Consider the following 27,205-nt stretch of genomic DNA (forward strand, 5'->3'; position numbering starts at 1 on the left):
TTTCTCCATCATGATCTTGATGCCCCTTGCTCATATAATCCCTCTTTTCTCTCTTGGACTGGACTCCTGAAGCTTGGACTGATGCTTGGCTGTGGATCTTGGCATCTGTTTTCAGCAGTTACTGGATGAAGACACTACAATGACAGGGAATTCACTGATCTGATTACTGGAGTAAGCCAGCGCATGTACCTTCTCCACTATAGCTAGTAGTCTAAGAGTCATCATTGGGAATTCCTGGTAATTTCCCTAGCACACCGTTTCTCCCTATCTCCATGATGTCTCCCTTTATCATGGTATCCCTTTCATTGCTCTCCTATTCCAACTCAACCACCCCATTCCCTTATGCTCTCATCCCCCATACCATACTCTCTATTGCTCCCCCTCATCCCCAGTTTACTCTTGGAGATCTCATCTATTTCCCTTTCTCAGGGTGATCCATTTCTCCCTCTTAGGGTCCTCATTTGCTAGCTACTCTGGAGCTGTGGGTTGTAGTCTAATTTTCCTTTGCTTTACATATAGTATCCACTTAAGAGTGAGAACATACCATGTTTGTCCTTCTAAGTCTGGGTTACCTCATTCGGAATATTTTCTAATTCCAACCATTTGCCTGCAAATTTCATGATGTCATTGTTTTTTTTTTTTACTGCTGAGTAGTACTCCATTATATATATATATATATATATATGTGCCACATTTTCTTAATCCATTCTTCGGTTGAGGAGCATCTAGATTGTTTCCAGGTTCTGGCTATTACAAACAATGCTGCTATGAACATAGTTGAGCATGTATCTTTGTGGTATGATTGAGCATTCCTTGGGTATATGCCCAAGAGTGGTATGGCTGAGTCTTGAGGTAGATCAATTCCCAATTTTCTGAGAAACCACCATATTGATTTCCACAGTGGTTGTTTAAGTTTGCACTCCCACCAACAGTCGTACATTCATTTTCATTGAATTCTAGGAAGTTTTTAATTTCTTTATCGAGCATTAATCAGTTTCCATGAGACTGTAGTCTTTCTGTAGTTTTTGCTGTTACTGAAATCTACCACTCCACTTTTTTGTGTTCCTTTTTCCTTAAATTTTACATTTTGTAATTTACCCTTTTCAGCTTGCTCCTTTTCATTATAAATCTTCCTTAGAGTTACCATTAATAACCACACGACAGAATCTATACTCTGCTGTTTTGAGGTCTCTTCTGCCGATGGAACTCATCCAAATTTCTTTACACTCAGGCAGACTCTTTAGATAAAGGCAAAAGCCAGCCATTTTCTTAACCAAAATACTAAAAGAATGGCCAATCTAGGCAAAACATTAAAAAATTTTCTCTTCTTCTATTGAGTGAGCTCCTTACATTTCATCAAATTACATTCAGCACCACTGTCTTCTATGCACCTACTAGTTTGGCTCATTATTAAAGCATATCAAATTCCTCCAAACAAAATCATGGATCATGGTTAGGCCTATATGGATGTCTTCCCACCAGCTGAGGTCTTAACCCAGCCTGAGCTGTGGGTGGCTTGTGTCCACCTGAGTGAGCCAAGTGGCATCAGATAGGCCTTGGATGTCTTCTTGCCAAGCCAGGTCTTGAGAACCCAAGCTGACCTATGAGTGGCTTGGGATCCCCTGAAATGAGTAGCAAAAGTTGGTTTGTGTTTGTCTTCCGATACTATGAATTTTGTACGCATTTGGAGACCACTGTATTCTGAAAAGACTTTACCACATTCATTATATTCATAAGGTTTCTATTGAGTATGAATTATCTTATGTGCTTAGAGACTATTGTAGTCTGAAAAGTCTTTCCCACATTAATCACATTCTTAGGTTTTCACTCCAATATGAGTTTTTTTATGAATTTTGAGATGACTCCATTGGGAAAAGGCTTTCCCACATTGCTTGCATTCATAGGGTTTCTCTCCAGTATGAGTTCTTTTATGCGATTGGAGACCACTGTGTTTTGCAAAGGCTTTCCCACATTCATTACATTGATAGGGTTTTTCTCCAGTATGAGTTCTTTTATGTGTTTGGAGACTATTGTGGTGTGAAAAGGCTTTCCCACATTGATCACATTCATACGGTTTCACTCCAGTATGAGTTCTGTCATGTATTTTAAGACCACTGCAATTTGCAAAAGTTCTATAACATTGCTTGCATTCATAGGGTTTTTCTCCAGTATGGGTTCTTTTATGAATTTGGAGATGACTCCGTTGGGAAAAGGCTTTCCCACAGTGATTACATTCATAGGGTTTCACTCCAGTATGAGTTCTTTCATGTAATTTAACATAACTGTAATCTGCAAAAGCTTTTCCACAATGATTACATTGATAGGGTTTCTCTCCAGTATGAGTTCTTTTATGTGTTTGGAGACTACCATGTTTTGAAAAGGCTTTACCACATTGATTACATTCATAGGGTTTCACTCCAGTATGAATTATTTCATGTCTTCTAAGATGAGTGTAATCTGTAAAAGCTTTTTCACATTGATTACATTGATAGGGTTTCTCTCCAGTATGGATTCTTTTATGAATGTTGAGATGACTCTGTTGTGAAAAGGCTTTCCCACAATGATTACATGGATAAGGTTTCTCTCCAGTATGGCTCCTTTTATGAATGTTGAGATGACTTCGATTTGCAAAGGCTTTCCCACATTGATTACATTCATAGGGTTTCTCTCCAGAATGTCTTCTTTCATGGTTGTGGAGATAACACCGATGGGAAAAGGCTTTACCACATTGCCTACATTTATAGGGTCTCTCTTCAGTACGACTTCTTTTATGCCTGGGAAGATAATTTGCACACATAAATGCTTTACCATATTCATTAAGTTAATGAATGCTTTTATCAGTATGACTTAATTTTACAGTTTAGTCTAATGGTAAAAAGGAATCTTCATAGAAATATGGTATTAAAATTTCTCGAGGCGGTGGTGGTGCACACCTTTAATCCCAGCACTTGGGATGCAGAGCCAGGTGGATCTCTGTGAGTTCGAGGCCAGGCTGGGGTATCAAGTGAGTCCCAGGAAAGGCGCAAAAGCTACACAGAGAAACCTTGTCTCGAAAAACAAAAACAAAAAAAGGGCTGGAAAGATGGCTCAGAGGTTAAGAGCACCTGACTGCTCTTCCAGAGGTCCTCAGTTCAATTCCCAGCAACCACATGGTGGCTCACAATCATCTGTAATGAGATCTGGTGCCCTCTTGTGACCTGTAGTCATACATGTTGTATACAAAATAATAAATACATCTTTAAAAAAAAAAATTTCTCCACAACCTAAATTCTCATAAACTGCCACTCTCACTATATGAGTAACACTACCTTTACTATAGACTATATGCTTATTAGAAGGCTTCAGACATGTACTTATTGCCTAATCAATAGGTATGCCTTTTGCTATATCCTAGTGGTATAGAACTAAATGGAGTAACAGATCTACAGCCTAGCACTCATGGGACTATGATTAAAATGATGATATCTGTTAAAGCATTGTTTCCTGATCTTCTTTCTTAGAAAAATGCTTTGGAACAGAGATCAGCTACCTGACATTGAGGTACATCATGTAGTGAGAATTTAATAATCATCAACACATTTTAAAAGCTGTTGCTTTTCCTTAAAACTTCCAAGGCACATTAAAGTTCTCATGTATATTAGCTTGCACAGGAAAATTACCTTCCATGTCTTCGAAATCTTTGACAATGTTCTTCGATATTATGGTCTTCCCATTTGTAGCCTATAATATAGTGTCAGAAAATGCACAATGTATTACTGGAAATTACGCAAAATTTAAGTTACTATATTCAGTGACCCTAAAAACCATGCCTGATTTATTCACCACATTCTGCAGCACTTTCAATCAAAATTTCAGAGGAGCATCAATAACCAAGAAACAGTTGTCTCCTTAGTTTAAATGTTGAAGGGAAATTCAGTCTTACCTATGGCAGTAAGGTTACTGTAGGTTTCCAGCATCACATCTTTGTAGAGTCTCTTCTGGGAAGGATCCAGCAAAGCCCACTCTTTGCAAGTGAAGTTGATATGCACATCATCATAGGTCAATGAATTCTGAAATATCCCGTATATGTGTGCAACAGAAAGCATGACATTGATCACAATGTGATATATACATCTTTGACAATATAACATATTCATATACTTCTGGTGTTTCACAGACTTATTCCTTAATAGAGAAATTTTAACAAGTCATTTTAGAAGGAAACTCAAAAGGAGGTTCACATGTATCATTTCTTAGCTCTTAGAATAGGATTTATCCTTCTAAGAAAAATGACTATTAACAGATATAAAGAGACAAGCAAACAAATCAACAATAGTAAGTACACATTAGAGAAATTGAAGGAACAATTGCTAACTTCCAAAAAAAGGGGGGGGGGGGGCAAACGTGGTATATTGTCTCATGTCTTTAATACTACCACTCAAGCAGATGAATCTCACTGAGTTAGAGGATGGTCTACTCTATGAAATGAGTTCCAAAACAACCAAAGGTACATATTTGGACCATGCCCTACCCCTCTCAAAAGGCCTAAACTAACAAACAAGAGAGAAGACCTCAATGAAGTTCCTACAAAGGGACATGCATTCATTATGGATCTGAATTCATTTTCCAGAAAACTGGAATGTCATAGTTTGAATTGTAAGATTAATAAGATTTTACTAAAAGGGAATGCATGTTTAAATTCATTAGAGATGGATAGATGAAAACATAAGCATTGTAAAGGGAGATCATGAAAAAAAGAAAAAAGAAAAAAGATAGGGCAGGATAGTTGGTGCAGCACTGAACAGCACTTTCTGGTCATGTAGAGTTGTGTTCAATTTCCAATATTTATATGAGGGCTCACAACTATCAGTAACACCAAGTTCACCAAGTTCAGGGTTTCTGGGATAATGTTCTGACTACTGGGTTCACCAGGCACACAGGTGGTGCATATCCATTCAGACAGGCAAAATATTCATATTTGTTCAAAAAACTCAAAACATAAACAAAAGGTAGTAATAATGTCACACACCTGCACTCCAATGACTCAAGAACCTAAAACAGTATTAGAGTCATGAATATAAGCCATCCAAGAAGATAGCCTCTGCCATAGTTTATAATTTAAGACATGTGAAGTTCAATATAACAGAGTATGTTTGACATGTACAAAAACCTACATTCCAGGTTTACCAGCCAATAATATAAAACTTATGTGGGGTGGTGGTGGCGCACGCGTTTAATCCCAGCACTCGGGAGGCAGAGGCAGGCGGATCTCTGTAAGTTCGAGGCCAGCCTGGTCTACAGAGTGAGTCCCAGGACAGGCTCCAAAGCTACACAGAGAAACCCTGTCTCAAAAAACCAAAACAAAAAAACCAAAAAAAAAACAAAAAACAAACAAACAAAAAAAAAAAAAACCACATACAAACAAACAAAAAAAAAACTTACAAACCTGGGCATGTTACCTCACACCTTAAATATCATTGCCTAAAAGGCAGAATGAGGCAGATCTCTGATTTTGAGAACAGCTTGGTCTCAAAAACTACTTTAAGAATACCCAACTCCTCCCTGCCTCACTGCACTGTGTGGCCAGTGAGTGCTTGAGATGAGTTCCCTGTCATAATTTGTAACAGAAATAAACCTTGCTTTTGCATTCTGATATGCTCATCCTTGGTGGTCTCTCTGGGGGTCACGATCAGGGCACAACATCTGGGGGCTCGTCTGGGATCCCCAGAGCCCAGAGGTCCATCTATACCGATCAGTAACAGCGCTCGCTGTCTTGTTTGTGTCTCTGTCTTGTTAATTTCGTTTTGTGCCAGTCAACCAATTTGTACTTTGGCAGGGTCTCACTGGGACAGATGTGTCCGGACAGTGATCCTGGAGGGAAGAGAGGGACACCTCCTTCCCCGATTTGGGCAAGGGACCCCCTGGTCCCGAGCCATTTGAGGCCACCTCAGAGGTGACCTTTTGGTTTCAGCAGCCTCCTCCAGGAAGTGATCAGGAGCCTCTCCTAAGCATTAAGCAACCTGTTAAGAGTGTTTTGGGGTATCTCCCCCTGCCCCAGGTGGGAGTGCCAACTTGTACTTTGTCCCAGGAAATTGTTGGTGTCTTTTTGTATTTTATTGTGGTTGTGGCTTTGTTGTTCTCTCTCTTCGTTGGTTTTCATCGTGGACTTTCTCACTCTACTATGGGGAATACCCCGTCTTCACCTAGACTTAACCCTTGTTCACTGGTGCAGCGGCTGCACAGCTGCTACTTCGGGGACCCAGGGTGCCACTGAGAGGGCTGGGCGGCCTGTGAGCATCACAGGGCCTAGACACACCTGGTTGGGGCCCCAGCTCGCTCAGAGAGCTATGGAGTAGAGGCTTTACAGCATGATGCCGGTGGCAGCCAGGTTGTCCCAGAGGCTGCATGGGAACTGGGCATGGCTGTGTGCTAGAGCAGGCTGTGAGCACTGTGGGGCCCAGATATGGCCGGGCTCCTGTGTGGACACGGGGCAGAGCTGGCGGGAGCCAGCAGGAGCCTCAAGGAGCTCAGAGTGTGGGGGCTCGTGGAGAACTGCCCCTCCAGGGTCACAGCTGAGGAGTGGCCTACAAGTCTGTGAGCCCAGCTGGGACATGGAGTCACTTTCAGTCTGCCGTTCTTGTGTACTTGAAAATCTGAGGTTAACAGCAATCTTTTGTCCCCATGGTGCAGGCCTTCCCCATCCTCTTCCTCTTCCATGCTGTTGGATTGGGCTCCCAAAACCTGCCCTAGGGCTAAAACCTGATCAAGGTCTGGTTCCAAGAATGGAATGTCAACTGCAACTATGTTATAAGTCTAACCAACAGTTTGTCTGTGGTACAGTGCTGATGCAAATTTAGTTATTCTTGTTATGGTATATGCATGTATTTCTGTTCTTGTTTAAAATATTGTAACTTTACAATATATTCTAGATTACTGAGGGAAATCACTAGAAAGACTTTGGTAAGAGTTTCTGTTTTAAAAAAAAAAGCAAAATTTCAAAGGAACAGACTGATGGTACATAGAAAGTTATAGAAAGTCAGAGGGAGTGTGATGTAAACTCTTTGTTATGGTTTCTTATGCCTGCAAATACTGAATTTAAAAGTTAATTCTGGTTGGTTTTCATTTTTAAAATGGCTAATGATTCTGCAAACTGCTTATGTGTGTATGTGTACAGGTATGTGACTTGGAAATGTAAGCAAGCTTTAACTGTACGTATGTATATGCGTAACTTGGATCCAACTATGTTTATATATGTACAAGTAATTATTGTTTTAAAAAATGTGCTTTAAACAGCAACCATGTGGCTTCTTCCATCTTGGCTGGTGACCTCATGGGCAGCCATGTGGCTGGCAGCCATCTTTTACTAAGGTTATAAAGATCTACTCGGGTTAACACCTAAGTGCTTATGTCTTTACCAAGTGCTCAACATCAAGTTTCTAGATAATTTTAAAGACATAAAAGAATCATAGGAAACATCTGAGGTTTGCAAATGTATGGTAGTGCTAGAGTTCCAAAAAGTCTAGTTGCCATGGTGGATTTTAGCAGTTTTAAAAAAATGCCAGTGCCAGGTGATGATCACTGGAAGCACCAGCCATAATAAAATAACACAGGCAGGCTATGTATGTGCTGCCAAAGGTAGGGTCAAAGAAATCATCAGCCTCTAAGCAAAAGAACCAAAAGGATTATAAATGAATCCCAGATATTGAACTTTGGGATTGTTTGCACTTTGGTTTTACTTTATACAGATTGTGATGATGCCATGTTTTCTCCCCCTTAAAGTAAAAGAAGATACTTTATTACAATGGCCTAAGCAGTCTGACAAAGGGCTTGAAATGGCTTCTGACTCCATAAATCTTCACCGTTTGGAAGTTAAAAAAAAATCTTTTTACAGGGGTGGCCTAGGACCACCTGTATGTCAGATGTTTGCATTGAGATTCAACAATGACAAAAACACAGTTATAAAATAACATTGAGATAGTTAAAAACCAATGACTTAAAAATTGTTTCTCCTTACCCAAGGTATGATCAGGCTCAAGAATGTTGTCTAGCCTATTTGCCTATTTGCTAAGTTTGTTAAGTTTAAGTTATTTGGATAAACTGATATATATGTGTTTTATATTGATATTTTGTTTTGGTTTCTTTACTGAATCCGTATTTGATGCTAGAAGAGCTTCAACTTAAAAGCATTATTTTTAGGCTACTTATTGTAGACTGTTAGAGAACATAAATAGTCAGAAGTACTCATTTACTCAGTCCCTTGCATATGTTTTCAAGGTTGAGCTTGAAACAAGTAACTAGAAACAAAGTTTGTCTATTCAGATATACCTGGACAGCCCTCATACTTCTGAGATCTGCAGAATATGGCATTTAAATGTTGATCTAAAAGCTTATTATATCAGACAGGCTTCCAGATCCTAGCAGTGACCCAAGGTCTCCAAAGAAGATTATGTATGAGGCACCTGGATTATGGCTACACTGACCACAGGACAAGATGCCCCAATGCCCGGCTTACCCAAGAGCTGCATTTGCGGGAGCTGCTGATGGCTCAGGGACTCTCAGCCTCTGCTCTATGAGGTCGGAAGGTAAAAGAGGGCAGTCCTGGATGTGCTCTGTCAGCTGCACCATCTCCTCCCACCCCTGCTTCACCCTCATCTCCTCCACCAATGGGGAGCTGGAGCTCTCCTCCCCCAGTGCTGAGCCCCAGACTGGGCCTGAGGAGGCCATGGAGAGGCTGCAGGAGATGGAAAAGATTATTGCCGAGCAGAATAAAAGGAGGAAAAGCTTCGTAAGACAAAAAGCTCTGAGAATGGAGAGAAAAGTGTTGCTGGCTAAGATGGGTATGGCTGTCCAAGAGGATGGTGGTACTGTGGAAGACTCCCCACCTGGTAAATCTGAATGAGGACCCCTTGATGCCTGAATGTCTTTTCTACCACATCAAAGATGGTGTCACCAGGGTTGGCTAGGTAGATATGAACATCCACTGTCTCTTCTGAAGCATCCCCCAGCCTGATGGTCACATTGGAACCTTGTGAAGGAACTGAGACCTATGTCAATGGGAAGCTTATGACAGAGCTGCAGTGCTGAAGTCAGGAAACAGGATCGTAATGGGCTTGATGGTGAAAGAAGATTGATGCTGTTCTGACTGGTCCCTCCAACGTTATGGAGACCTGAGTAGGGATTGGTCCCTATAATTTATAGGATTGGAAGCTTCTTGGTCTGAACCAAGTTTATCCTTCTCAGATCTCTGATAGTACTTATGGCTAGGCTAGCTCTAACTTTGTCAATGTGGCAGCATCAGACAACCAGATCCTTCAGCAAGGCTATAGCTAGCTTGTTAGCTCACTTTTAAAAAAATATTCTAAGATATAAAAGTTTAAGTAAGCTTCTAAACTTTGAGGATCTCAAAAAAATGATTTAAGATATGTTTCAGATTGCTCTCCTGTTCTATGATATAATGGTTCAGAGCTTAACATTTAAGAGTCCTGATAAGCTGATAGAGCAATGACTACTTACTGTTCAGCCACAAGCTCAACATTTTAGATTTATTTTAGATGTCATCTAAATATATCTAAATGTAAACCTAAAAGTGCTTCTCATCAGGTCAAAAATCTCTGTCTAATTTGTACCTGGCTTTCTGGAAAGAAGGAAAATGCACAAGCTTTTAACCCAAATCTGCAGTTCTTGTTGGGACTCAAAGGTATGAGTCCACTTCTACTGTTTTATAGATACCCATTACCTGCTTTGTCTACAATATAGATTTCAGTACAGATTGGTAATACTAATGGATCTAAAACTTGTATGTCATTTTATAAGTAGCCCTCAAAGGATCAAAAGAGTCATAAAACCTAGGCCCACTTCACAGAGGTCGAAAGGACCCCAGTTAAGTATTCCTAAAGATGGTATTTTTCCTCTCTCCTGGTCTTGGGACTATTGCTTTTCCCATTACTAAGGGTATGGACCTAAGGGTTCCAAATAAGTTCATAAATTTTAACTTCTGTTCCTAGTTTAAATTTGTCTCAACAGATTTCCACTTGGCTGACAGTCACTTCCAAGCTTCAGTTGCTGACTACACTGCTCCAGATGACTGTGAGCTCTGGACTTGCTGAAAGCTGATGTGGACCAGCCCAGCTAACATGATTCTTCCCTGTCTCTATGGAGTCAGGCAGCTACATGCTTCTGACAAATACCCCCTTGCCCAATCTTTGACTAGCTTTTCAGCCTTTTGGGGACCCTGACAATGGTGCCCCAATGCCAGCTCAAAGCAGTTCCAAAAGAGACTATGTCATCCCATGTTCCCTGTTCAGAAAAGGTTGAAATGCTGGGTCAAACGGGAACTCCCTGACATAGAGGCAAAATGGCCATTATTAACTAATTTCTAGTCTTATAGGGCCCGCCGTGATTTTATTACCTTACTCATCTTCAGGCCTTGTATCCTTAACAGACTAGTACAATTTATAAAACAGAGGCTAGGCACCATACAGCTCATGGTACAATGGAGCTATGCTCAAGTCAGGACCACTGAATATGAGTCATATGCAGCCCTGAAGTGGGGTCATGGGAATCTCTTGAATTAGAACAAGCTGGGGGCCCATGATTGAGCCCCTCTAGGACCAATAGAAGGGGGGAATGAAAGACTCCCACCAAAGTCCCAGACACAGTTACCCCAGAAACCTAAAAGAGCTGAGGGAAGAGATATCTTAAAGCAAACAGAACTGAGTCAGTTCCTCTTCCTGGAGAGGTGAAGCCAGAAGTTCTCAAAAGAACAAAGCCAGGATGTCTGGTGGTGACAGATTAACCATGAGATGCCCCTCTCTGGAGATAACATGACCGGACCCCGGAGATGGGTTGTAAAACTCCTAACAGGGCGAACAGTTAAGCTGAAATAAGACAAAGTCCAGGCCCAGGAAAAACTGAACCAATCAAGGATGGACCCATACTAACCCCCTCCCCTCTAAGGAATTTTATGTTTTTTGCCTATAAAAACTAACTTCCCCAAGAAAGAGTAACTCCTCCCTGCCTCACTGTGCTGCGGCCAGTGAGTGCTTGAGATGAGTTCCCTGTCATGACTTGTAACAGAAATAAACCTTGCTTTTGCATTCTAGGGGCGAAAAAAAGAATACCCAGTGCTATACAGAGAAACCTTGTCTTCTAAAACAAAACAAAAAAATAAATAGATAAAAACAGGCAACCAAAATGGCTTACAGATGAAAAGCACTTTCTTCCAGTCTATGTTATTTAAGGATAGAGTCTACTTGGTAGTGAATACATGGACAGCATGAGGAGCTGGATGATCAAATTCAACCACAAGAAAGAAGACACAAAGAACAGAAAATGGGGTGAGGCTATAGACCCTCAAATCACATCCCTAGCGAGGAGGAACATCCTCTAGAAAAGCACCTCCTACAAAAGACTCCATAACCACCACAAAGAAAGCCAGCAATGAGAGACAAAGTGTTCATATATATCATCCTATATGGGAAGTTTTTTATTCAATCAATCACATTCTGGCCCAGGTCACTATACGCTTATGATTCATATGATAAAAACTGTAGTTAGTTTATGCACCCTCCCCTCCTCCCCGACCCTGCCATAGAAGCCTCCTTGTTACTTAGCCTCTTTGTGTCTGTGGATTGTACAGTGATTATCCTTTACAGCTAATATTCATTTATTAATGAGTACGTATCATATTTGTCTTTCTGGGTCTAGGCTGTCTCTCTCAGAATGATTCTTTTCTAGATTCATCCATTGCCTGCAAATTCCATGCGATTTTTAAACAGCTGAGAAATACTCTATTGTGTGTGTAAATAAACCACATTTTCTTGATCTATACTTATTCAGTTAAGAGACATTAGGTTGTTTCCAGTTTCTGGCTATTATGAAGAAAGCTCCTATGAATATAGTTGAGCAAGTGTCTTTCTGGTAGAGTGGATCATCTTTTAGTGATATGCCCAAAAGCAGTATAGCTAGGTTTTGAGGTACATCAATTCGCAATTTTCTAAGGAACTGCCATATTGATTTCCACCATAGCTGTACAGTTTTCACTACCACCAGCAATGGTCTAACTTGAGGCCCGAGCCACTAAAGGGAGCCCACGCCTGATGCTGCCTAGATGACAAGGAATTGCAAACTTGAATGGCTCAGAGGCCTAGGGTAGAACTAACCAAAACTGACCACCACCACCCAAAAAAATGTCAATAGTTCCTAACTATAATCTGCTATATTCATAGGCTGGTGCGAAGCACAATCAAATCAGTGAGGCTTCCTCTTGGAGTTGATGGGAGCAGATGCAAAGATCCACAATCAAACATTAACTAGAGTTCAAGAAACCCTATGGAAGAGCAAGACTATAGGAACTAGAAGGATCAAAGACACCAAGAAAACCTAGCCCCACAGAATCAGCAAGGCAGGGGTTATGGTGTTCTCAAAAACTAAAACAGCAGAAAGCCTGCATTCACCTGGACTAGGTCCTCTAAAATACATTGTAGCTGTTTAGCTTGGAGTTTAGTGGAACTCCCAGCCCTTAAAAACAAATGCAAAATAACTGATTTTAAAGAAATATTGTATGATTTGTATTATACATCTAAAACAATTTGTTTTGCTCTAATTGCTTTATATGTCATAAGCACTTTTGAAAACACATCTTTCCCATTTATATGTGTATGTTTATATGTGTGAGAAAAAAGTCTTCCATATGTATACAGGTGACACACCAGAGAAAGGGGTGTCAAATCCCCTGGATCTAGACTACCAGGAGGTTATGAGCCTCCTGACTTGGGTGTTAGGATAGGAACTCACACTGTTCCCAAGAATATGTGCTGAACCACCTGCCAAGCCCCAGAGTACTTTTTATCCAATAATCTAAAAGTTTTTCACAGATTAACAACAAAACCTAAATAAATAGAGACAAATAAAGGATCCATGGGATCACAATGCATCAATATTAAGATATCGCATAAGGTCAATTTGAGGCATATATTGAATACAATCCAAAAAAGTTCCTAACAATTTATAAAAGAAAAGCTGATTCCAAAGCTACATGCAAAGTAGAAACACTCAGAATGCTCAAGGGAAGTGTGGAAAAAATAGTACACACATTGACACAATGTGACTTCTATATTTTCCACAAAAGCTACAACCATCAAGAATGTGTATAGTATTGGCAAAAGAATAAAGGAAATGGAGAAAAAAAAAAGCCAAGAACAAAACCACAAAATATAGTCAAATTTTAATCAAAAGACCTAAGGAAACTCAGGCAGGAAAAGCATGATCTTGACCAATGCTAGCCAACTACCTATAATTCTATGTGTCTAAAAACTGAATAAACAGACTTCACAATTCCCACAAAATTAACTCAAAGTGACCCTTAAAGTGTTATGTTTCTGACCATCCAGCTACTGATATTTCTTCTAAAAAAGCCCCATGTTCTAGAGCTCTCTGCAAATGGAGGTGATCTCCTACAGATCCTGCTATAGCACTGCACTATATGACTCACTTTGCTTCAGGCAAATCCACCCCCACTGATACCCAGTCACAAAAAAATTGCTGAAGAACAATTTAATGTCTATTTCCTGCCACATGGATTATGGTACATGATGTCGAGTCTGCCCTATCTATCTGTCCAACACCATGCACACCTGAGAAATCTCTGCAGATCAGAACTCCTTTTGTTGCCTAGAACTTTTCTGAATTAAACCAACCCTAAAATCCTTTTCTTAAAATGTACTCAACAATCCCAGCTTAACAACAGCACAGATCCCTATAAACAACTGGTTACAATATAGCATGAGGCTGTGTCTCTGATTTTCATCTTTGCACAGAACTGCTATTTTTGTCTGACCATTCTCAAGTCTCACTAAATAGTTTAGAAGGGCTCACTTGAGCCAGAAATGGGTGTGCAAGCCTGTAATAGCACACTAGAGACAGAGGCAATAAGACCACTGTCAATTTGAGGAAAGCCTTGCTATATATATGCATATTCTCTCTCTCTCTCTCTCTCTCTCTCTCTCTCTCTCTCTCTCTCTCTCTCTCTCACACACACACACACACACACACACACACACACACACACACACAGACACACACACACAGACACACACACACAGATAGAGTTAAATATAATTTTGTTTTGTTGTTTGTGACAGGATCTCATTAGACTGCTCCAGTTGGCCTGGAACTCACTATGTATACTTTAATGTATAATGTATACTGAAACTTTAAAGACAATTAATTCCAGTAATTATTCCATTTTATGTCATTGGTTCATTATTCAAAGAATGAAGGTTTTCTAAACAAGAGGGAACTTCCAGCAATATTCTTTATATTTATTAATATTTGAAGAAAACTGGAAGTGAGAGAAATTTATACAGTTCACACTATGTTGTTTACCTTCATCCTATCATTCTATAAAACCAGTATCTTTTCTTAAATTTTCTATTTTATAAACATTTCAACTACTTTGTAAATTAAGCTATTTGCACTGCTAAGACCCTAACTAACTATAGAAGCTGAAACAATGCCTATTAAAGTAAATATTCCAGCTACTAGCAACCTGGTAAATTCTTAAGTCTTTTTCAAAAGTAGAAATTTTCCAAGGATTACATTAAAATTTTAGGGAAATCAATATTTTTCTTCTTTTATTGGGGTCCAAAAAAGAAAAGGAAGTTGTTGAAACAGTTATACTATTATTTGTTGTGCTATCAACACATTGATATAAATAGTAGTTAGTGTATGTTACATGAAATAAAGATGGCTGTATTGGTTTACTAGATTTTCTAATAACACATGAGGAACAACTACAAAAGCCTGTCTGTGCACAATAGGATTCATTGTTCACTGTATCAAAAGTAAAATTAGCAGTTTTTCTCATATTTCCTCTCTAATTGGTAATGAATCAGGTACTAAGTATTAATATTCACAAAGAATATGTTCTCCTCTATTGTAAGCGAGGTAAAGAAACAGTGAAGCCATACTATTGAGAAAAGCTAAAAGTATGTTTGTTTCCACACCATAATTTGTTAGGCCATGAAATATTTAGTGGGGCCCATCCAAGGCCCCATGACAGATTACATGAAGTATTCAGCTCACATTTAACCCAATGTAGAAACAATGACAAGGTTGCTCCTTGTATTCCAACTGGACAAGGAGGCAAGTGAGGTACTTCTTTAATACCAGTTATGTTTTTTGAGATGTCTATTTTAATAACTTTGCTTCAAATAACTTACAGGGTAAACTTTTATTTCTCCGTTTTTTCAGTAGCCTAATAAAAAGCCATTCCATTACTATTTCCAAGGCATTCTGGTGTATTGTTCGTTATTCACAGCAAAATATGTATGTGAAGCAGAAACCTTACTATATTGAGCACAGTAAAAAATAAATAAAAAATGCCCTTTAGACATGTAAAACCAGCTTAGTCAGGAACCAACCCCAGGGCAAGTGAGGCTGCACCTGATAACCAGAACCTAGTGACCAGATCACTCAAGATAACCAGACACAGTCCTAGAACCCTATGATGCCAACTGGACAATATATAAGCAGAGATCAAGAGCAACATTATGCTATGCACATATAGAGAGACACCACCTTGATCTGCCCTGCTGAGAACCTGCCCCCATGATCCTGACTCTCAAAATCAAGAGACTTCTGTTAGAGACTAGATCCGACCTTTAGGTAAGATATATCACACAGGTAAACAGCCTTGGACCATAGTTAGAAATTCAGAGTGGGAACCTTTTGTGATGACCATCAGCATAATAAAATGTAACTTATATTATACTAACTATGCATATTTACCCTCTTGCTCATGACAACATTTCTCTTTTACCCCACTTCCTCTCCAGCATTTGTTGTCAGTTGTTTGGTAGGTCTTTGCCATTCTGACTACAATTACAATTCTTACCAAGAAGAGATCAAAACCAAAATCTACAGAAACAGGAACAACTGATAACATCAACAACCTCCAGAAATCTGATAATAGCCACTATAATTATTTTTAATACAAAATAGTAAATGTCTCAAAACAAGTTATATGAGTTTGTAAGCCTCATAATATTTCCAGTTTTACTAAGGAGCTCAACTATGATGATTAGCCAGGCCACTCCAGGAATATTCTAAACCTCTTACAATTTCTGATGGATCAGAAGGCATTAGGAGACCCATTGAAAGCTTTGTAAAGCACCTGGGGACCAGGATGTATTTCGAAGGCCTTTTGCTGTGGTATGATCCTCTTGTACATTATGAATGTGTGGTGCTCTCATATGTTAATACTAAAGTTAATTGGCCTGTGGCAAGGCATGATAATATTAGGAGAAAAATCAAACTGAGTGAGGACTCAGATGAAGAGGGATGGAGTTGAGGGAGACATGAGCCAGTTGTCCAAGAAGCAAGGTGCCAAAGGACCTGTAAAGCCATGGCCACTTGGCAATACATAGATTAATAGAAATGGGTTTGGTCCATTTAAATGTAGAACCTAGTTAGGAATAAGCCTGAGCCATTGGCAAAGCATTTATAATTAATATAAGCCTCTGTGTGGTAATTTGGGAAGTGGCTGTGTTTCAGAACAAGCAGTTGGACAGAAAACCCCACCTCTGTTACAGCCCTTAGAATCAAAGAAGGGTCTGGAGCATGAGCTTAGAGGCTAAGGAATCAGAACAGAAGGCAACCTGGTGGTGGGAAGGTCCTTATAAGGGGCAGGTGGATGCCTACCCTAGTTTCTCTGAATCAGGGTCTCACTTGTATGACCATGGCGAGCTGTTCTTTTGCTGTTGCCAGCATCTTGACACTCTTGGCATCTTCAGTGGCAGAAGCATGGCCTCCACCTCTCTGGGTTTCATCATCAGCCCTGGTTGACTCCTTGCTCAGCAAGATTCAGGTCCTAGGGATCTCCAGGGGTGAGTTCCAAGGCTGCAAGAGGTCAGGCAGGGTGATGTTCCAGAAACACTTCCTTAGCTCCATAGATATTGGCAGATAGGCAAAACAAGGGCTGGGGTGGTTGGGTAAGGATTGTGAGTTTGTACATTTCTACCTTCCTGCTTCCCTGAAGCAAACTTACCAATAACCTACTAGGTATGCCTTCTTGCTGGGCAAACCCAGGAGAAATTCTCCACTCACCTCCTCATAAGCACAAGCACAGCAATCTCCAGATGCACTCCTAGGCAAGTCCACACAATATGCTTTCTCTCTCTCTCTCTCTCTCTCTCTCTCTCTCTCTCTCTCACACACACACACACACACACACACACACACACACACTCACTCACTCACTCACTCTAGAGCCCTTCCAGACATTATTTTCTCATGGGACCTGGGAATCCTGTAGTGACCTCAGCCAGGAAAGAGGCAGAATGGTAAGAGCTTAGCAGCTACACTGGAGAGCTGATCTGAGATCATGGCCAAGGAAGACAGCAAGGCAGCTCATCTACTGCAACTCCAGGGCCCTAGAAGAGGAGACTTAGTCCTGCAGGGCAGGAATCATACAAGAGCCAAGAATCCAGAGCCAAAACTGGAAGGGTAGACAGACCCTGAGTTCTGCAAGATGTAAGGTAAAGGAGAAACAACATACTAACATGGAATGAGGGGGAAAATATGAGACTCCATCTACGAACAAAAGACTACAGGAAACTAATAATCACTGAGAGAGGGAGAATAATTCTTTCCCAAGGATGAGCCTCCTGGTTGATTATGCAAAACCAAGTAGTCTGCCATGAAATCATATAAATACAAGAAGTACCAATTGGACTCAGAAGGTTATATTTAAATATTTATGTGTATACAAAATAAATATATGTGCAATAACAATAACAAAAGAGGCAATGAATTTGAGATAGAGTCTGTGAGGGGCATGAGGTGATTGGAGAAAGGAAGGGGAAGGGAGTTGATATGTATTCATATTTTAAGTACTAATCATGAGACACGGAGCTAAATAGAGAATTCTCAGAATATAAAATACAACTGGCAGACAAACACATAAAAATGTTCAACAGAAATCAGTTCCAGTTGCTAGCCAGCAGGGAAAACTCCTGAGGCCAGGCTCCCCCACAAAAACCCACCATCAGACCCTGCAACAGGACCCCATGCCCTACACCAATACCCATCTGCCTGCAACCCCTATCCACCAACTCTCACTGGACCAACAGGTGAGTGACTGTGACTCTTCTTCCACTAAGAGAGTTCTGCCTCTAGGACCCAGGCCCAGGGACACAGCTAGTCCCAGAGAACCCCCACCCAACTCTGCCTCAGTTGCAGGCAGGGAAAACTCCTGAAACCAGGCTCCCCCACCAAAACCCCTCATCGGACTCTTCAATCTACAAGACCCATGCCCTACACCAATACCCATCTGCCTGAGAACCCAGCAACTTCCTGAGACAAGAAATCCACCAGCTCTGACTGGACCAAGAAGTAAATGACTGACTCTTCTCCCACCCAGAAAGTCCTGACTCTAAGACTGAGGCTCTGGGACACACCCAGTCCCAGAGAACCCTCACCCAACTCTGCCCCAGTTGCTAGCAGGCAGGGAAAACTCCTGCGGCCAGGTTTCCCCACCAAAACCCCACATTGGACCCTGCAATGTACAGGACCCATGCCTTGCCTCAATAACCCGAGACCCCAGTAACTTCCTGAGCCAAGAAATCTGCCAGCTCTCGTTGGACCAAGAGAGGCTTCTTAAGATACAGAATTCACTAGCTCTGACTAGAACAAGACCCCTGATAAGACCAATAGCAGCTCCCAGAGTTATAAAATCTGCCAGCTCAAATTAGACCAAGAGCTAAGACTGAACACAAAGGGGCCCCTGAGACAGAGACACAGCAAGCTCAGATTGGACCAATAGCAGCTCAGTTAGACACAGGAAACTATTGCACCTATTAGAGGAAGAGATGGGTAGATGTCAATGCAAAAATACATACAACAACATAAACAAAAATATGGCATCACCAAAACCTAGCACTCCTACAAGAGCAAGACCTGAACATCGCAATGTAGAAGAATTGGAAGAAAGCGACCTTAAAAATAGCTTCATGAGCCGGGTGGTGGTGGTGAATGCCTTTAATCCCAGCACTCGGGAGGCAGAGCCAGGTGGATCTCTGTGAGTTCAAGGCCAACCTGGTCTACAAAGTGAATTCCAGGAATGGCACAAAGCTACATGGAGAAACCCTGTCTTGAAGAAAAAAAAAAAAAAGCTTCATTGAAGATGGGAGAAACCATTAAAGAAAAAAAAAAATGAAAAATTCCCTTAAGAAAATTGAGGAACAAACAAAAAAAAAAAAAAAAAAGGAAGAAATCAATAAATCCCTTAAAGAAAGCCAAGAAAACCATGATAAAGCAATTAAACACAGTTCAAGATCTGAAAATTGAAAAAGACACAAACAGAGGCAATGCTGGAAATAGAAAATCTGAGTAAATGAACAAGAAACAAAGATGCAAGCATAACCCACAGAATACAAGAGAAGGAAGAATCTCTAGTGTAGAGGATACAATAGAGGAAATAGATTCGTCAGTCAAAGAAAACACTAAAGCCAAAAAAGTCACAACAAAATGACCATGAAATTTGGGACACTATTAAAAGGCCAAACCTGAGAATAATGGGGATAGAAGAAGGAGAAAAACACCAACTCAAAGGCACCAAAAACATATTCAACAAAATCATGGAAGAAAACTTTCCCAACTTAAAGAAGGAAATACTTATGAAGCCACAAAAAGCTTATATAACACCAAATAGACTAGACCCCTCCCCAAAAAGTCCCCTCACCACATAATGATTAAACCATTAAACATACAGAATAAAGAAAGAATATTAAGAACAGCAAAGGAAAAGGGCCAAGTGACCTATAAAGGCAGAGCCAGCAGAATGACACATGACTTCTCAGTAGATTTTGAAAGCCAGAAGGTCCTAGACAGATGTAATGCAGACACTAAGAGACCATGGATGCCAGCCTAGACTAATGCCCAGCAAAACTTTCAATCACCATAGACAAAATGAAGAAGACATTCTAAGACAAAACTATATAATGATACCTATACACAAATCCAGCCCTACAGAAAACACTAAGAAAAATTCCAAACTAAAGAAGTCAGATACACCCATGAAAACACAGGCAAGAGATAACCCCACAGCAGTAAATCCCAAAGAAGAGAAATACACACACACTACCACCAAAAGATAACAGGAATTAACAATCACTGGTCATTAATACCCTTTAATATCAATGGACTTAGTATACCTATGAAAAGACACAGGCTAATAGAATGGATACGAAAGCGAGACCCATCTTTCTGCTAAATACAAGAAATATGCCTCAACTTCAAAGACAGACACTACCTCAGAGTAAAAGGCTCAGAAAAGGCTTTAAAATCAACTGGTCTTAAGAAGCAAGCTGGTGTAGCTATCCTAATATCTAATAAAATAGACTTCAAACTAAAACCAATTGAAAGAGATTGGGAAGGACATTACATATTTATCACAGGGAAAATCTGCCAAGATGAAGTCTCAATTCTGAATATTTATGGCTCAAATTGTATTTGCACCTATTTTGTAAAAGAAACATTACTAAAGCTTAAATTGCACATCAAACCCCACTCACTAGTAGTGAGAGACTTCAACACACCCACTCTCACCAATGGACAGGTCTGCCACACAGAAACTTAACAGAGAAATAAGGGAACTAACAGACATTATGACTCAAATGGACTTAACAGATATCTACAGAATATTCCACCTAACACAAAAGAATATACCTTCTGGGCTGGAAAGATGGCTGAAGAGGTTAAGAGCACTGACTGTTCTTCCAGAGGTCCTGAGTTCAATTCCCAGCACCCACATGGTGGCTCACAACCGTCTATAATGAGATCTGGCACCCTCTTCTGTGTACTAAATAAATAAATAAATCTTTTTAAAAAAGAAAAAAGAATATACCTTCTCAGAACCCCATGGAATCTTCTCTAAAATCGACCACATACTCAGTCACAAAGCAAATCTCAACAAATATAAAAATTGGAATAACCTCCTGTAGTCTATTGGACCACCATGGCTTAAAGTTAGATTTCAACAACAACAAAAATCTACAATTTCATGGAAACTGAATAATGCTCAACTGAATCACCAATGGGTCAAGGAAGAAAGAAACAAAGAAATGAAAGACTTCCTAGAATCCAATGAAAATGAATGTACTATATACTCAAACTTATGATACCTAAGAAAGCAGTGCTAAGAGAAAAATTCATAGATAAAAAAGTGGAAGAAATCTCACAATCTCACAGTAGTGACTTAACAGCACACCTAAAAGCTCTAGAACAAAAAAAAAAAAAAAAAAAAAAAATTCACCCAGGAGGAATAAATGCCAGGAAATCAAACTGAGAGCAGAAATCAATGAAATAGAAACAAAGAGAACAACAGAAAGAATCAATGAAACCAAAAGTTGGTTCTTTGAGAAAATCAACAAGATAGTCAAGCCCTTATCCAGACTAACCAACAGTCAGACAGAGAACATCCAAACTTAAAAACTGAGAAATGAAAATGGGAGAATAACAACAGACAACGAGGAAATTCAGAGACTCATCAGGTCATACTTCAAACACCTGTACTCCACAAAATTGGAAAATCTAAAATAAATGGACAAATTTCTGAATAGGTACCACATACCAAAGTTAAATCAAGACGAAATAAACAATTTAAATAGACCAATAACCCCTAAGAAAATGGAAACAGTCATTATCTCCCAACCAAAAAGAGCCCAGGGCCAGATGGTTTCAATGCAGAATTCTACCAGACTTTAAAGAAGAGTTAATACCAATACTCTTCAAATTGTTCCACACAATAGAAACAGAAGGAATGTTACCAAATTTGTTTTATGAGGTTACAGTTACTCTGATTACCAAGGAACACAAAGATGCAACAAAGAAAGAGAAATATAGACCGATCTCCCTCATGAACATTGATGCAATAATACTTAATAAAATATTGGCAAACTGACTCCAAGAACACAACATAAAACTATTCACACCAAAAAAGCCGGGCTGTGGTGGCACATGCCTGTAATCCCAGCACTTGGGAGGCAGGTGGATCTCTGTGAGTTCGAGGCCAGCCTGGTCTACAGAGCTAGTCCAGGACAGGCTCCAAAGCTACAGAGAAACCCTGTCTCAAAAAACAAAACAAAAAAACTATTCACCATGATCAAGTAGGCTTTATCCCAGAGATGCAAGGATGGTTCAACATGAAAGTCTGTCAATGTAATACACCATATAAACAAACTGAAAGAAAAAAAACACCCACATGATCATTTCATAAGATTCTGAAAATGCCTTCGACAAAATCCAACACCTCTTCATGATAAAGGTTGTGGAGAGATCAGGAATACAGGGAACATACCTAAACATAATGAAGGCAATTTACAAGCCAACAGCCAACATCAAATTAAATGGAGAGAAATGATTCCATTAAAATCAGTAACAAGACAAGGCTGTCCACTCTCCCATGTTTATTCACTTTAGTACTCAAAGTCTTAGCTAGAGCAATAGACAACAAAAGGAGATCAAGAGGATACAAATTGGAAGGGAAGAAGTCAAACTTTCATTATTTGCAGATGATATGATAGTATACACAAGTGACCCCAAAAACTCTACCAGGGAACTCCTACAGCTGATAAACACCTTCAGTAAGGTGGCAGGATACAAGATTAACTCAAAAAACAGTAGCCCTCCTATATACAAATGATAAATGGACTGAGAAAGAAATCAGAGAAACATAACAATAGCCACAAACAATATAAAATACCTTGGGGTAACTCTAACTAAGCAAGTGAAAGACCTGTATGATAATAATTTTAAGTCTCTGAAGGAAGAAATTGAAGAAGATCTCAAAAAACTGTAAAGATTTCCTATGCTCATGGACAGGAAGGATTAACATAGTAAAAATGGCAATCTTACCAAAAGCTATCTACAGATTCAATGCAATCCCCATTAAAATTCCAACACAATTCTTCACAGACTTGGAAAGAACAATACTCAAATTCAATTGGAAAAAAAAAAAAAAAACAAAAACAGGATACCTGAAGGAATCCTGTACAACAAAAGTCTCCTCTAGAGGCATCACGATCCCTGACATCAAGCTCTACTATTGAGCTATAGTAATAAAAACAGCTTGGTAATGGCATAAAAACCGACATATGAACCAATGGAATTGAATTGAAGATCCTGACATTAACCCACACACCTATGAACTCCTGATTTTTGACAAAGAAGCCAATACTGTACAATGGTAAAGAGAAAGCATCTTTCAAGAAATGGTGCTGGCATAACTGGACATCAACATGTAGAAGATTGCCAATAGATCCATATCTATCACCATGCACAAAACAAGTCCAAGTGCATCAAAGACCTCCGTATAAAACCAGTTACACTGAACCTGATAGAAGAGAAAGGAGTAAGTAGTCTTGAATGCATTGGCATAGGAGACCATTTCCTAAATATAACTCCAATGGTACAGACATTGAACAATTAATAAATAAGACCTCCTGAAACTGAGAAGCTTCTGTAAGGTAAAGGACACAATAAATAAGACAAAACAACAGCCTACAGAATGGGAAGAGATTTTAATCAACCCCACATCTGACAGAGAGCTGATCTTCAAATTATATAAAGAACTCAAAAAACTAGACATCAGAATAAGGAACAATCCAATTAAAAAATGGGCTGCAGAGCTAAACAGAGAATTCTCAAAGGAAGAATTTCAAATGGCTAAAAGACATTATTCATTATTCATCAGGGAGATGCAAACCAAAACAACTCTGAGATACCATCTTACACTTGTCAGAATGGCTATGATCAAAAACACTAATGACAGTCTATGTTGGAGAGGATGAGGAGCAAAAGGAACACTCCTCTACTGTTGGTGGGAATGCAAACTTGCACAACCACTGTGGAAATCAGCAGTTTTTCAGAAAACTGGGAAGCAATCTACCTCAAACCCCAGCTATACCACTCTTGGGCATATACCCAAGGAATGCTCAATCATACCTCAAGGACACATGCTCAACTATGTTCATAGTAGCAATATTCATAATAGCCAGCACGTGGAAACAACCTAGATGCCCCTCAACTGAAGAATGGATAAAGAAAAAATGGCACATATAAACAATGGGGTAAAAAAACAATGATATCATGAAATTTGCCGGCAAATGGATGGATCTAGAAAATATCCTGAGTGAGGTAACCCAGAGTCAGGACAAACATAGCATGTACTCACTCATAAGTGAATACTAAATGGGAGGGAAGGGATGGCCATACTGCAACCCACAACTCCTGAGAGGCTAGCTAACAGGAAAAGACCCTAGGAAGGACACATGGATGATCCTGTAAAGGAGAAGGAGAAGAGAACTACATGAGTGGACTGGGTGGTGGGGAGGGGGTGGCAGAGGGTGAGGAATGGGGCATAAGAACATAGGGAAATGGGAGGGTCAAGCTGGAACAGGGCAGGGCAGGAGGGCAGGGAGGAAGATATCATGACAGATGAGGACATCATGGGAATGGGAAGAGGTTTGGTGCTGGGGAGGCTCTCAGGAATCCACAAGGTTGGCCCCACCCTGGTCTGCTGGCAGTGGTTCAGAGGGTGCCTGGACTGGTCTACTCTGGTGACCAGTCTAGCAAATAACCTAGCTGTCATCATAGAGCCTTTGTCCAGTGACAGATGGAGGCAGATACAGAGATCCACAGCCAGGCACCAGGCTGAGCTTTGGGAATCCAATTGAGAGAGAGGAGAGATACTGCAGGTGAGGGATGTTGAGATCATGATGGGAGGACATGCAGAGAGGCCACACTAGCGGAAGCCCATGAACTGTGCACTGGTGGCTGTGGAGCCCCCATGGGACTGTAATAGTCCCTCTGGATACAGAAGATGACTGTTTGGGGGGCAACCAGACAGGGGGATCGGGATCTGTCCCTGGTCTATGGGCAGGCTTCTGGAATCCGGTGCCTGTGGTGTGACACCTTGCACAGCCTTGTTGCAGTGGGAAGGGGCTTGGACCTGCCTAGGCTAAGTGTGTTGGGCTCTGCTGACTCCCCATGGGAGACATTGATTTGGGGGATGTGGGGTGACTTGGGAAAGAGGGCTGGGGGTAGTAGCAGGGAGGAGGGGGGTCTGTGGATAGCATTGGAGTGAATAGAAATACTCACTGCTGCAAACACTTTAAAATTTAGTAATGGAGGTTGTTCCTCTAAAAGCTAACTCTAGATATTTTATATGAACTAGCAGTACCACTCACATACATATACAAAAGGGAGCCTATATCCTATACTAGAGATATCTGTTAATTCATGTTCATTGTGATAATATTTGCAATAGCCAGGAAATGAAAGTACCCTAGATTTACATCAACTGATGAATAAATAATGAAAACTATTATAGTCATACTGGGTAATGTTATTCAGATATTGAGAAAATGAAACTATGGGATTCACAACTAAACAGAAGGTGCTGGAAACAATTTGAGAAAGGTAACCCAGACTAAGAAAGATAAACATCACACATTTTCTGTAACTTCGGATTGTGGTGTTAAATCTTCAGATATGTATTTCAATTTTAATATCCATAGAGTTCATGAAAATAATAGAATTCCATACATGCCATGAAGAGAGGGGAGATAGAATGTACAAATATAAAGAATAGAACAAGGAGGGTTAAACTGGTATGGGAGGGTGGACATAGCTATGTGGGGGAGATGAGAAATACATAAAACAAAAGACCTTTAAAAAAAAAGACATGTAAATTCACTACAATTTAACATCACTAACATACATTCACACAGAGAGTCACAAACATACACACAGAGTGACAGGAAAAAGAATTAAAATATAGTTACTCTAATGCCCCTACTAGACAACACAGGGTAACAAAAACTCTGTGGTATGTATAAGTTACTTCCTTCGTAGTTCTTGCCAATTAGGTCCCAATGATCCCTCAATCATTACATTGTATAGCTGTAGCTCTTTGTTATCCTCAAGAACTTGATGGTAAGCCCCTACTGCTGAACACACCATATGCTTAAGTCATACAGCATGGCAAAATCAAAGTAGTAAAGAAGCAGAAGCTTTATCTCTACTGACTTGCTTTCATAGTTTTGGAACTGGACATAGACTTAAACTGACTTCAACCATAGATCAATGGATCTCCTATTCCTCAACTTTGATGTTTCTAATTGAAGTGGATTGTGATTAAAGTGATACATAACTGGCCAAGGTGCAGAGAATAAAAGACTGGGGAATGCTTAGTCTTAAAGCAACCAATCATCTACTAAGTCTTAGGGATCATTGTGGAAAATGTTACAGGAAGAGCAAAAAAGGCAGAACTGTGTTCTGTTCTCCCAAATCCAATTCCCTCAGGCTTGTCCCTAGTGGCCCAACAGATGACCAGCCAAAGCCTACCTTCCCCACTGCCCACATCTCCTGTGGATCTCACAAATCTTCCTCTCAATACATCCCTCCACACATTGGTTGCTGCATCCCAGTCACCAACACCAGCAGGCTTTCCCTGTGAACACACCAGCTGAGCAGGCCAGTAAATAGGCCACATACAGCCAATAAATACACTTGCACAAAATCCAGAGAGGAAACAAAAAACAAAGAACACCTAGACCTATAATCATCCCAGATCCAGATGCCTAGATGCCAGCATAAGAATATAATCAATAATAACCAGGGCAATGTCTCTACCAGAACCCAGATATCCTACCGCAGCAGTCCCTGAATATTCCAAAAATAGCTGTAGCACAAGAAAAAGACCTTATACCAACAATATGAAGATGATAAATGTCCTTAAAGAACAAATTAATAAATTCCTTAAAGAAAGCCAGGAAAAGCCAGTGGTGATGAAACACATCTTTAATCCCAGCACTTAGGGAGGCAGAGCCAGGTGAATCTGTGAGTCAAGGACAAAGTGAGTTCTACAACAACCAAAAAGACTACAAAGAGAAACCATGTCTTGAACCCCAGCCCCCAAAACAGTGACAAAAACACAAATTATTGTAGGAAATGAATAAATCCCTCAAAGAAAGCAAGGAAAACATGAAAAATTGGAGAAAAGCAATGAATCCCTGAAGCCTCCCCAGCCATGGAAACAAAGAGTTGAAGGAAATGACCTGCAAATGGAAATAGAAGCAATAAAGAAAATACAAACTGAGGGAATTCAGGTCAGAAAAAGTTTAGGAATGTTACCAGAAGCTACAGAGGCAAGCTTCACCAACAG

General features: G+C 40.1%; 1 protein-coding gene across 1 annotated transcript in view; it reads right to left on the bottom strand.

Moving 5' to 3' along the window:
- Positions 1 to 3,655: 3,655 nt before the first annotated feature.
- The window catches only part of LOC118597047 (zinc finger protein 431-like), a 53,763-nt gene continuing 30,213 nt past the window's right edge, over positions 3,656 to 27,205 (bottom strand). Inside the window, exons 2-3 of the mRNA XM_036208295.1 lie at positions 3,923 to 4,049; positions 3,656 to 3,720 (exon numbers count right to left, since the gene is read on the bottom strand). Of these exons, the coding sequence (XP_036064188.1) occupies positions 3,656 to 3,720; positions 3,923 to 4,049 (192 nt within the window). The remainder of the gene's footprint in view (positions 3,721 to 3,922; positions 4,050 to 27,205) is intronic.

This window comes from Onychomys torridus, chromosome 16 (genome assembly GCF_903995425.1).
Source record: "Onychomys torridus chromosome 16, mOncTor1.1, whole genome shotgun sequence".
Taxonomy (NCBI): Eukaryota; Metazoa; Chordata; class Mammalia; order Rodentia; family Cricetidae; genus Onychomys; species Onychomys torridus.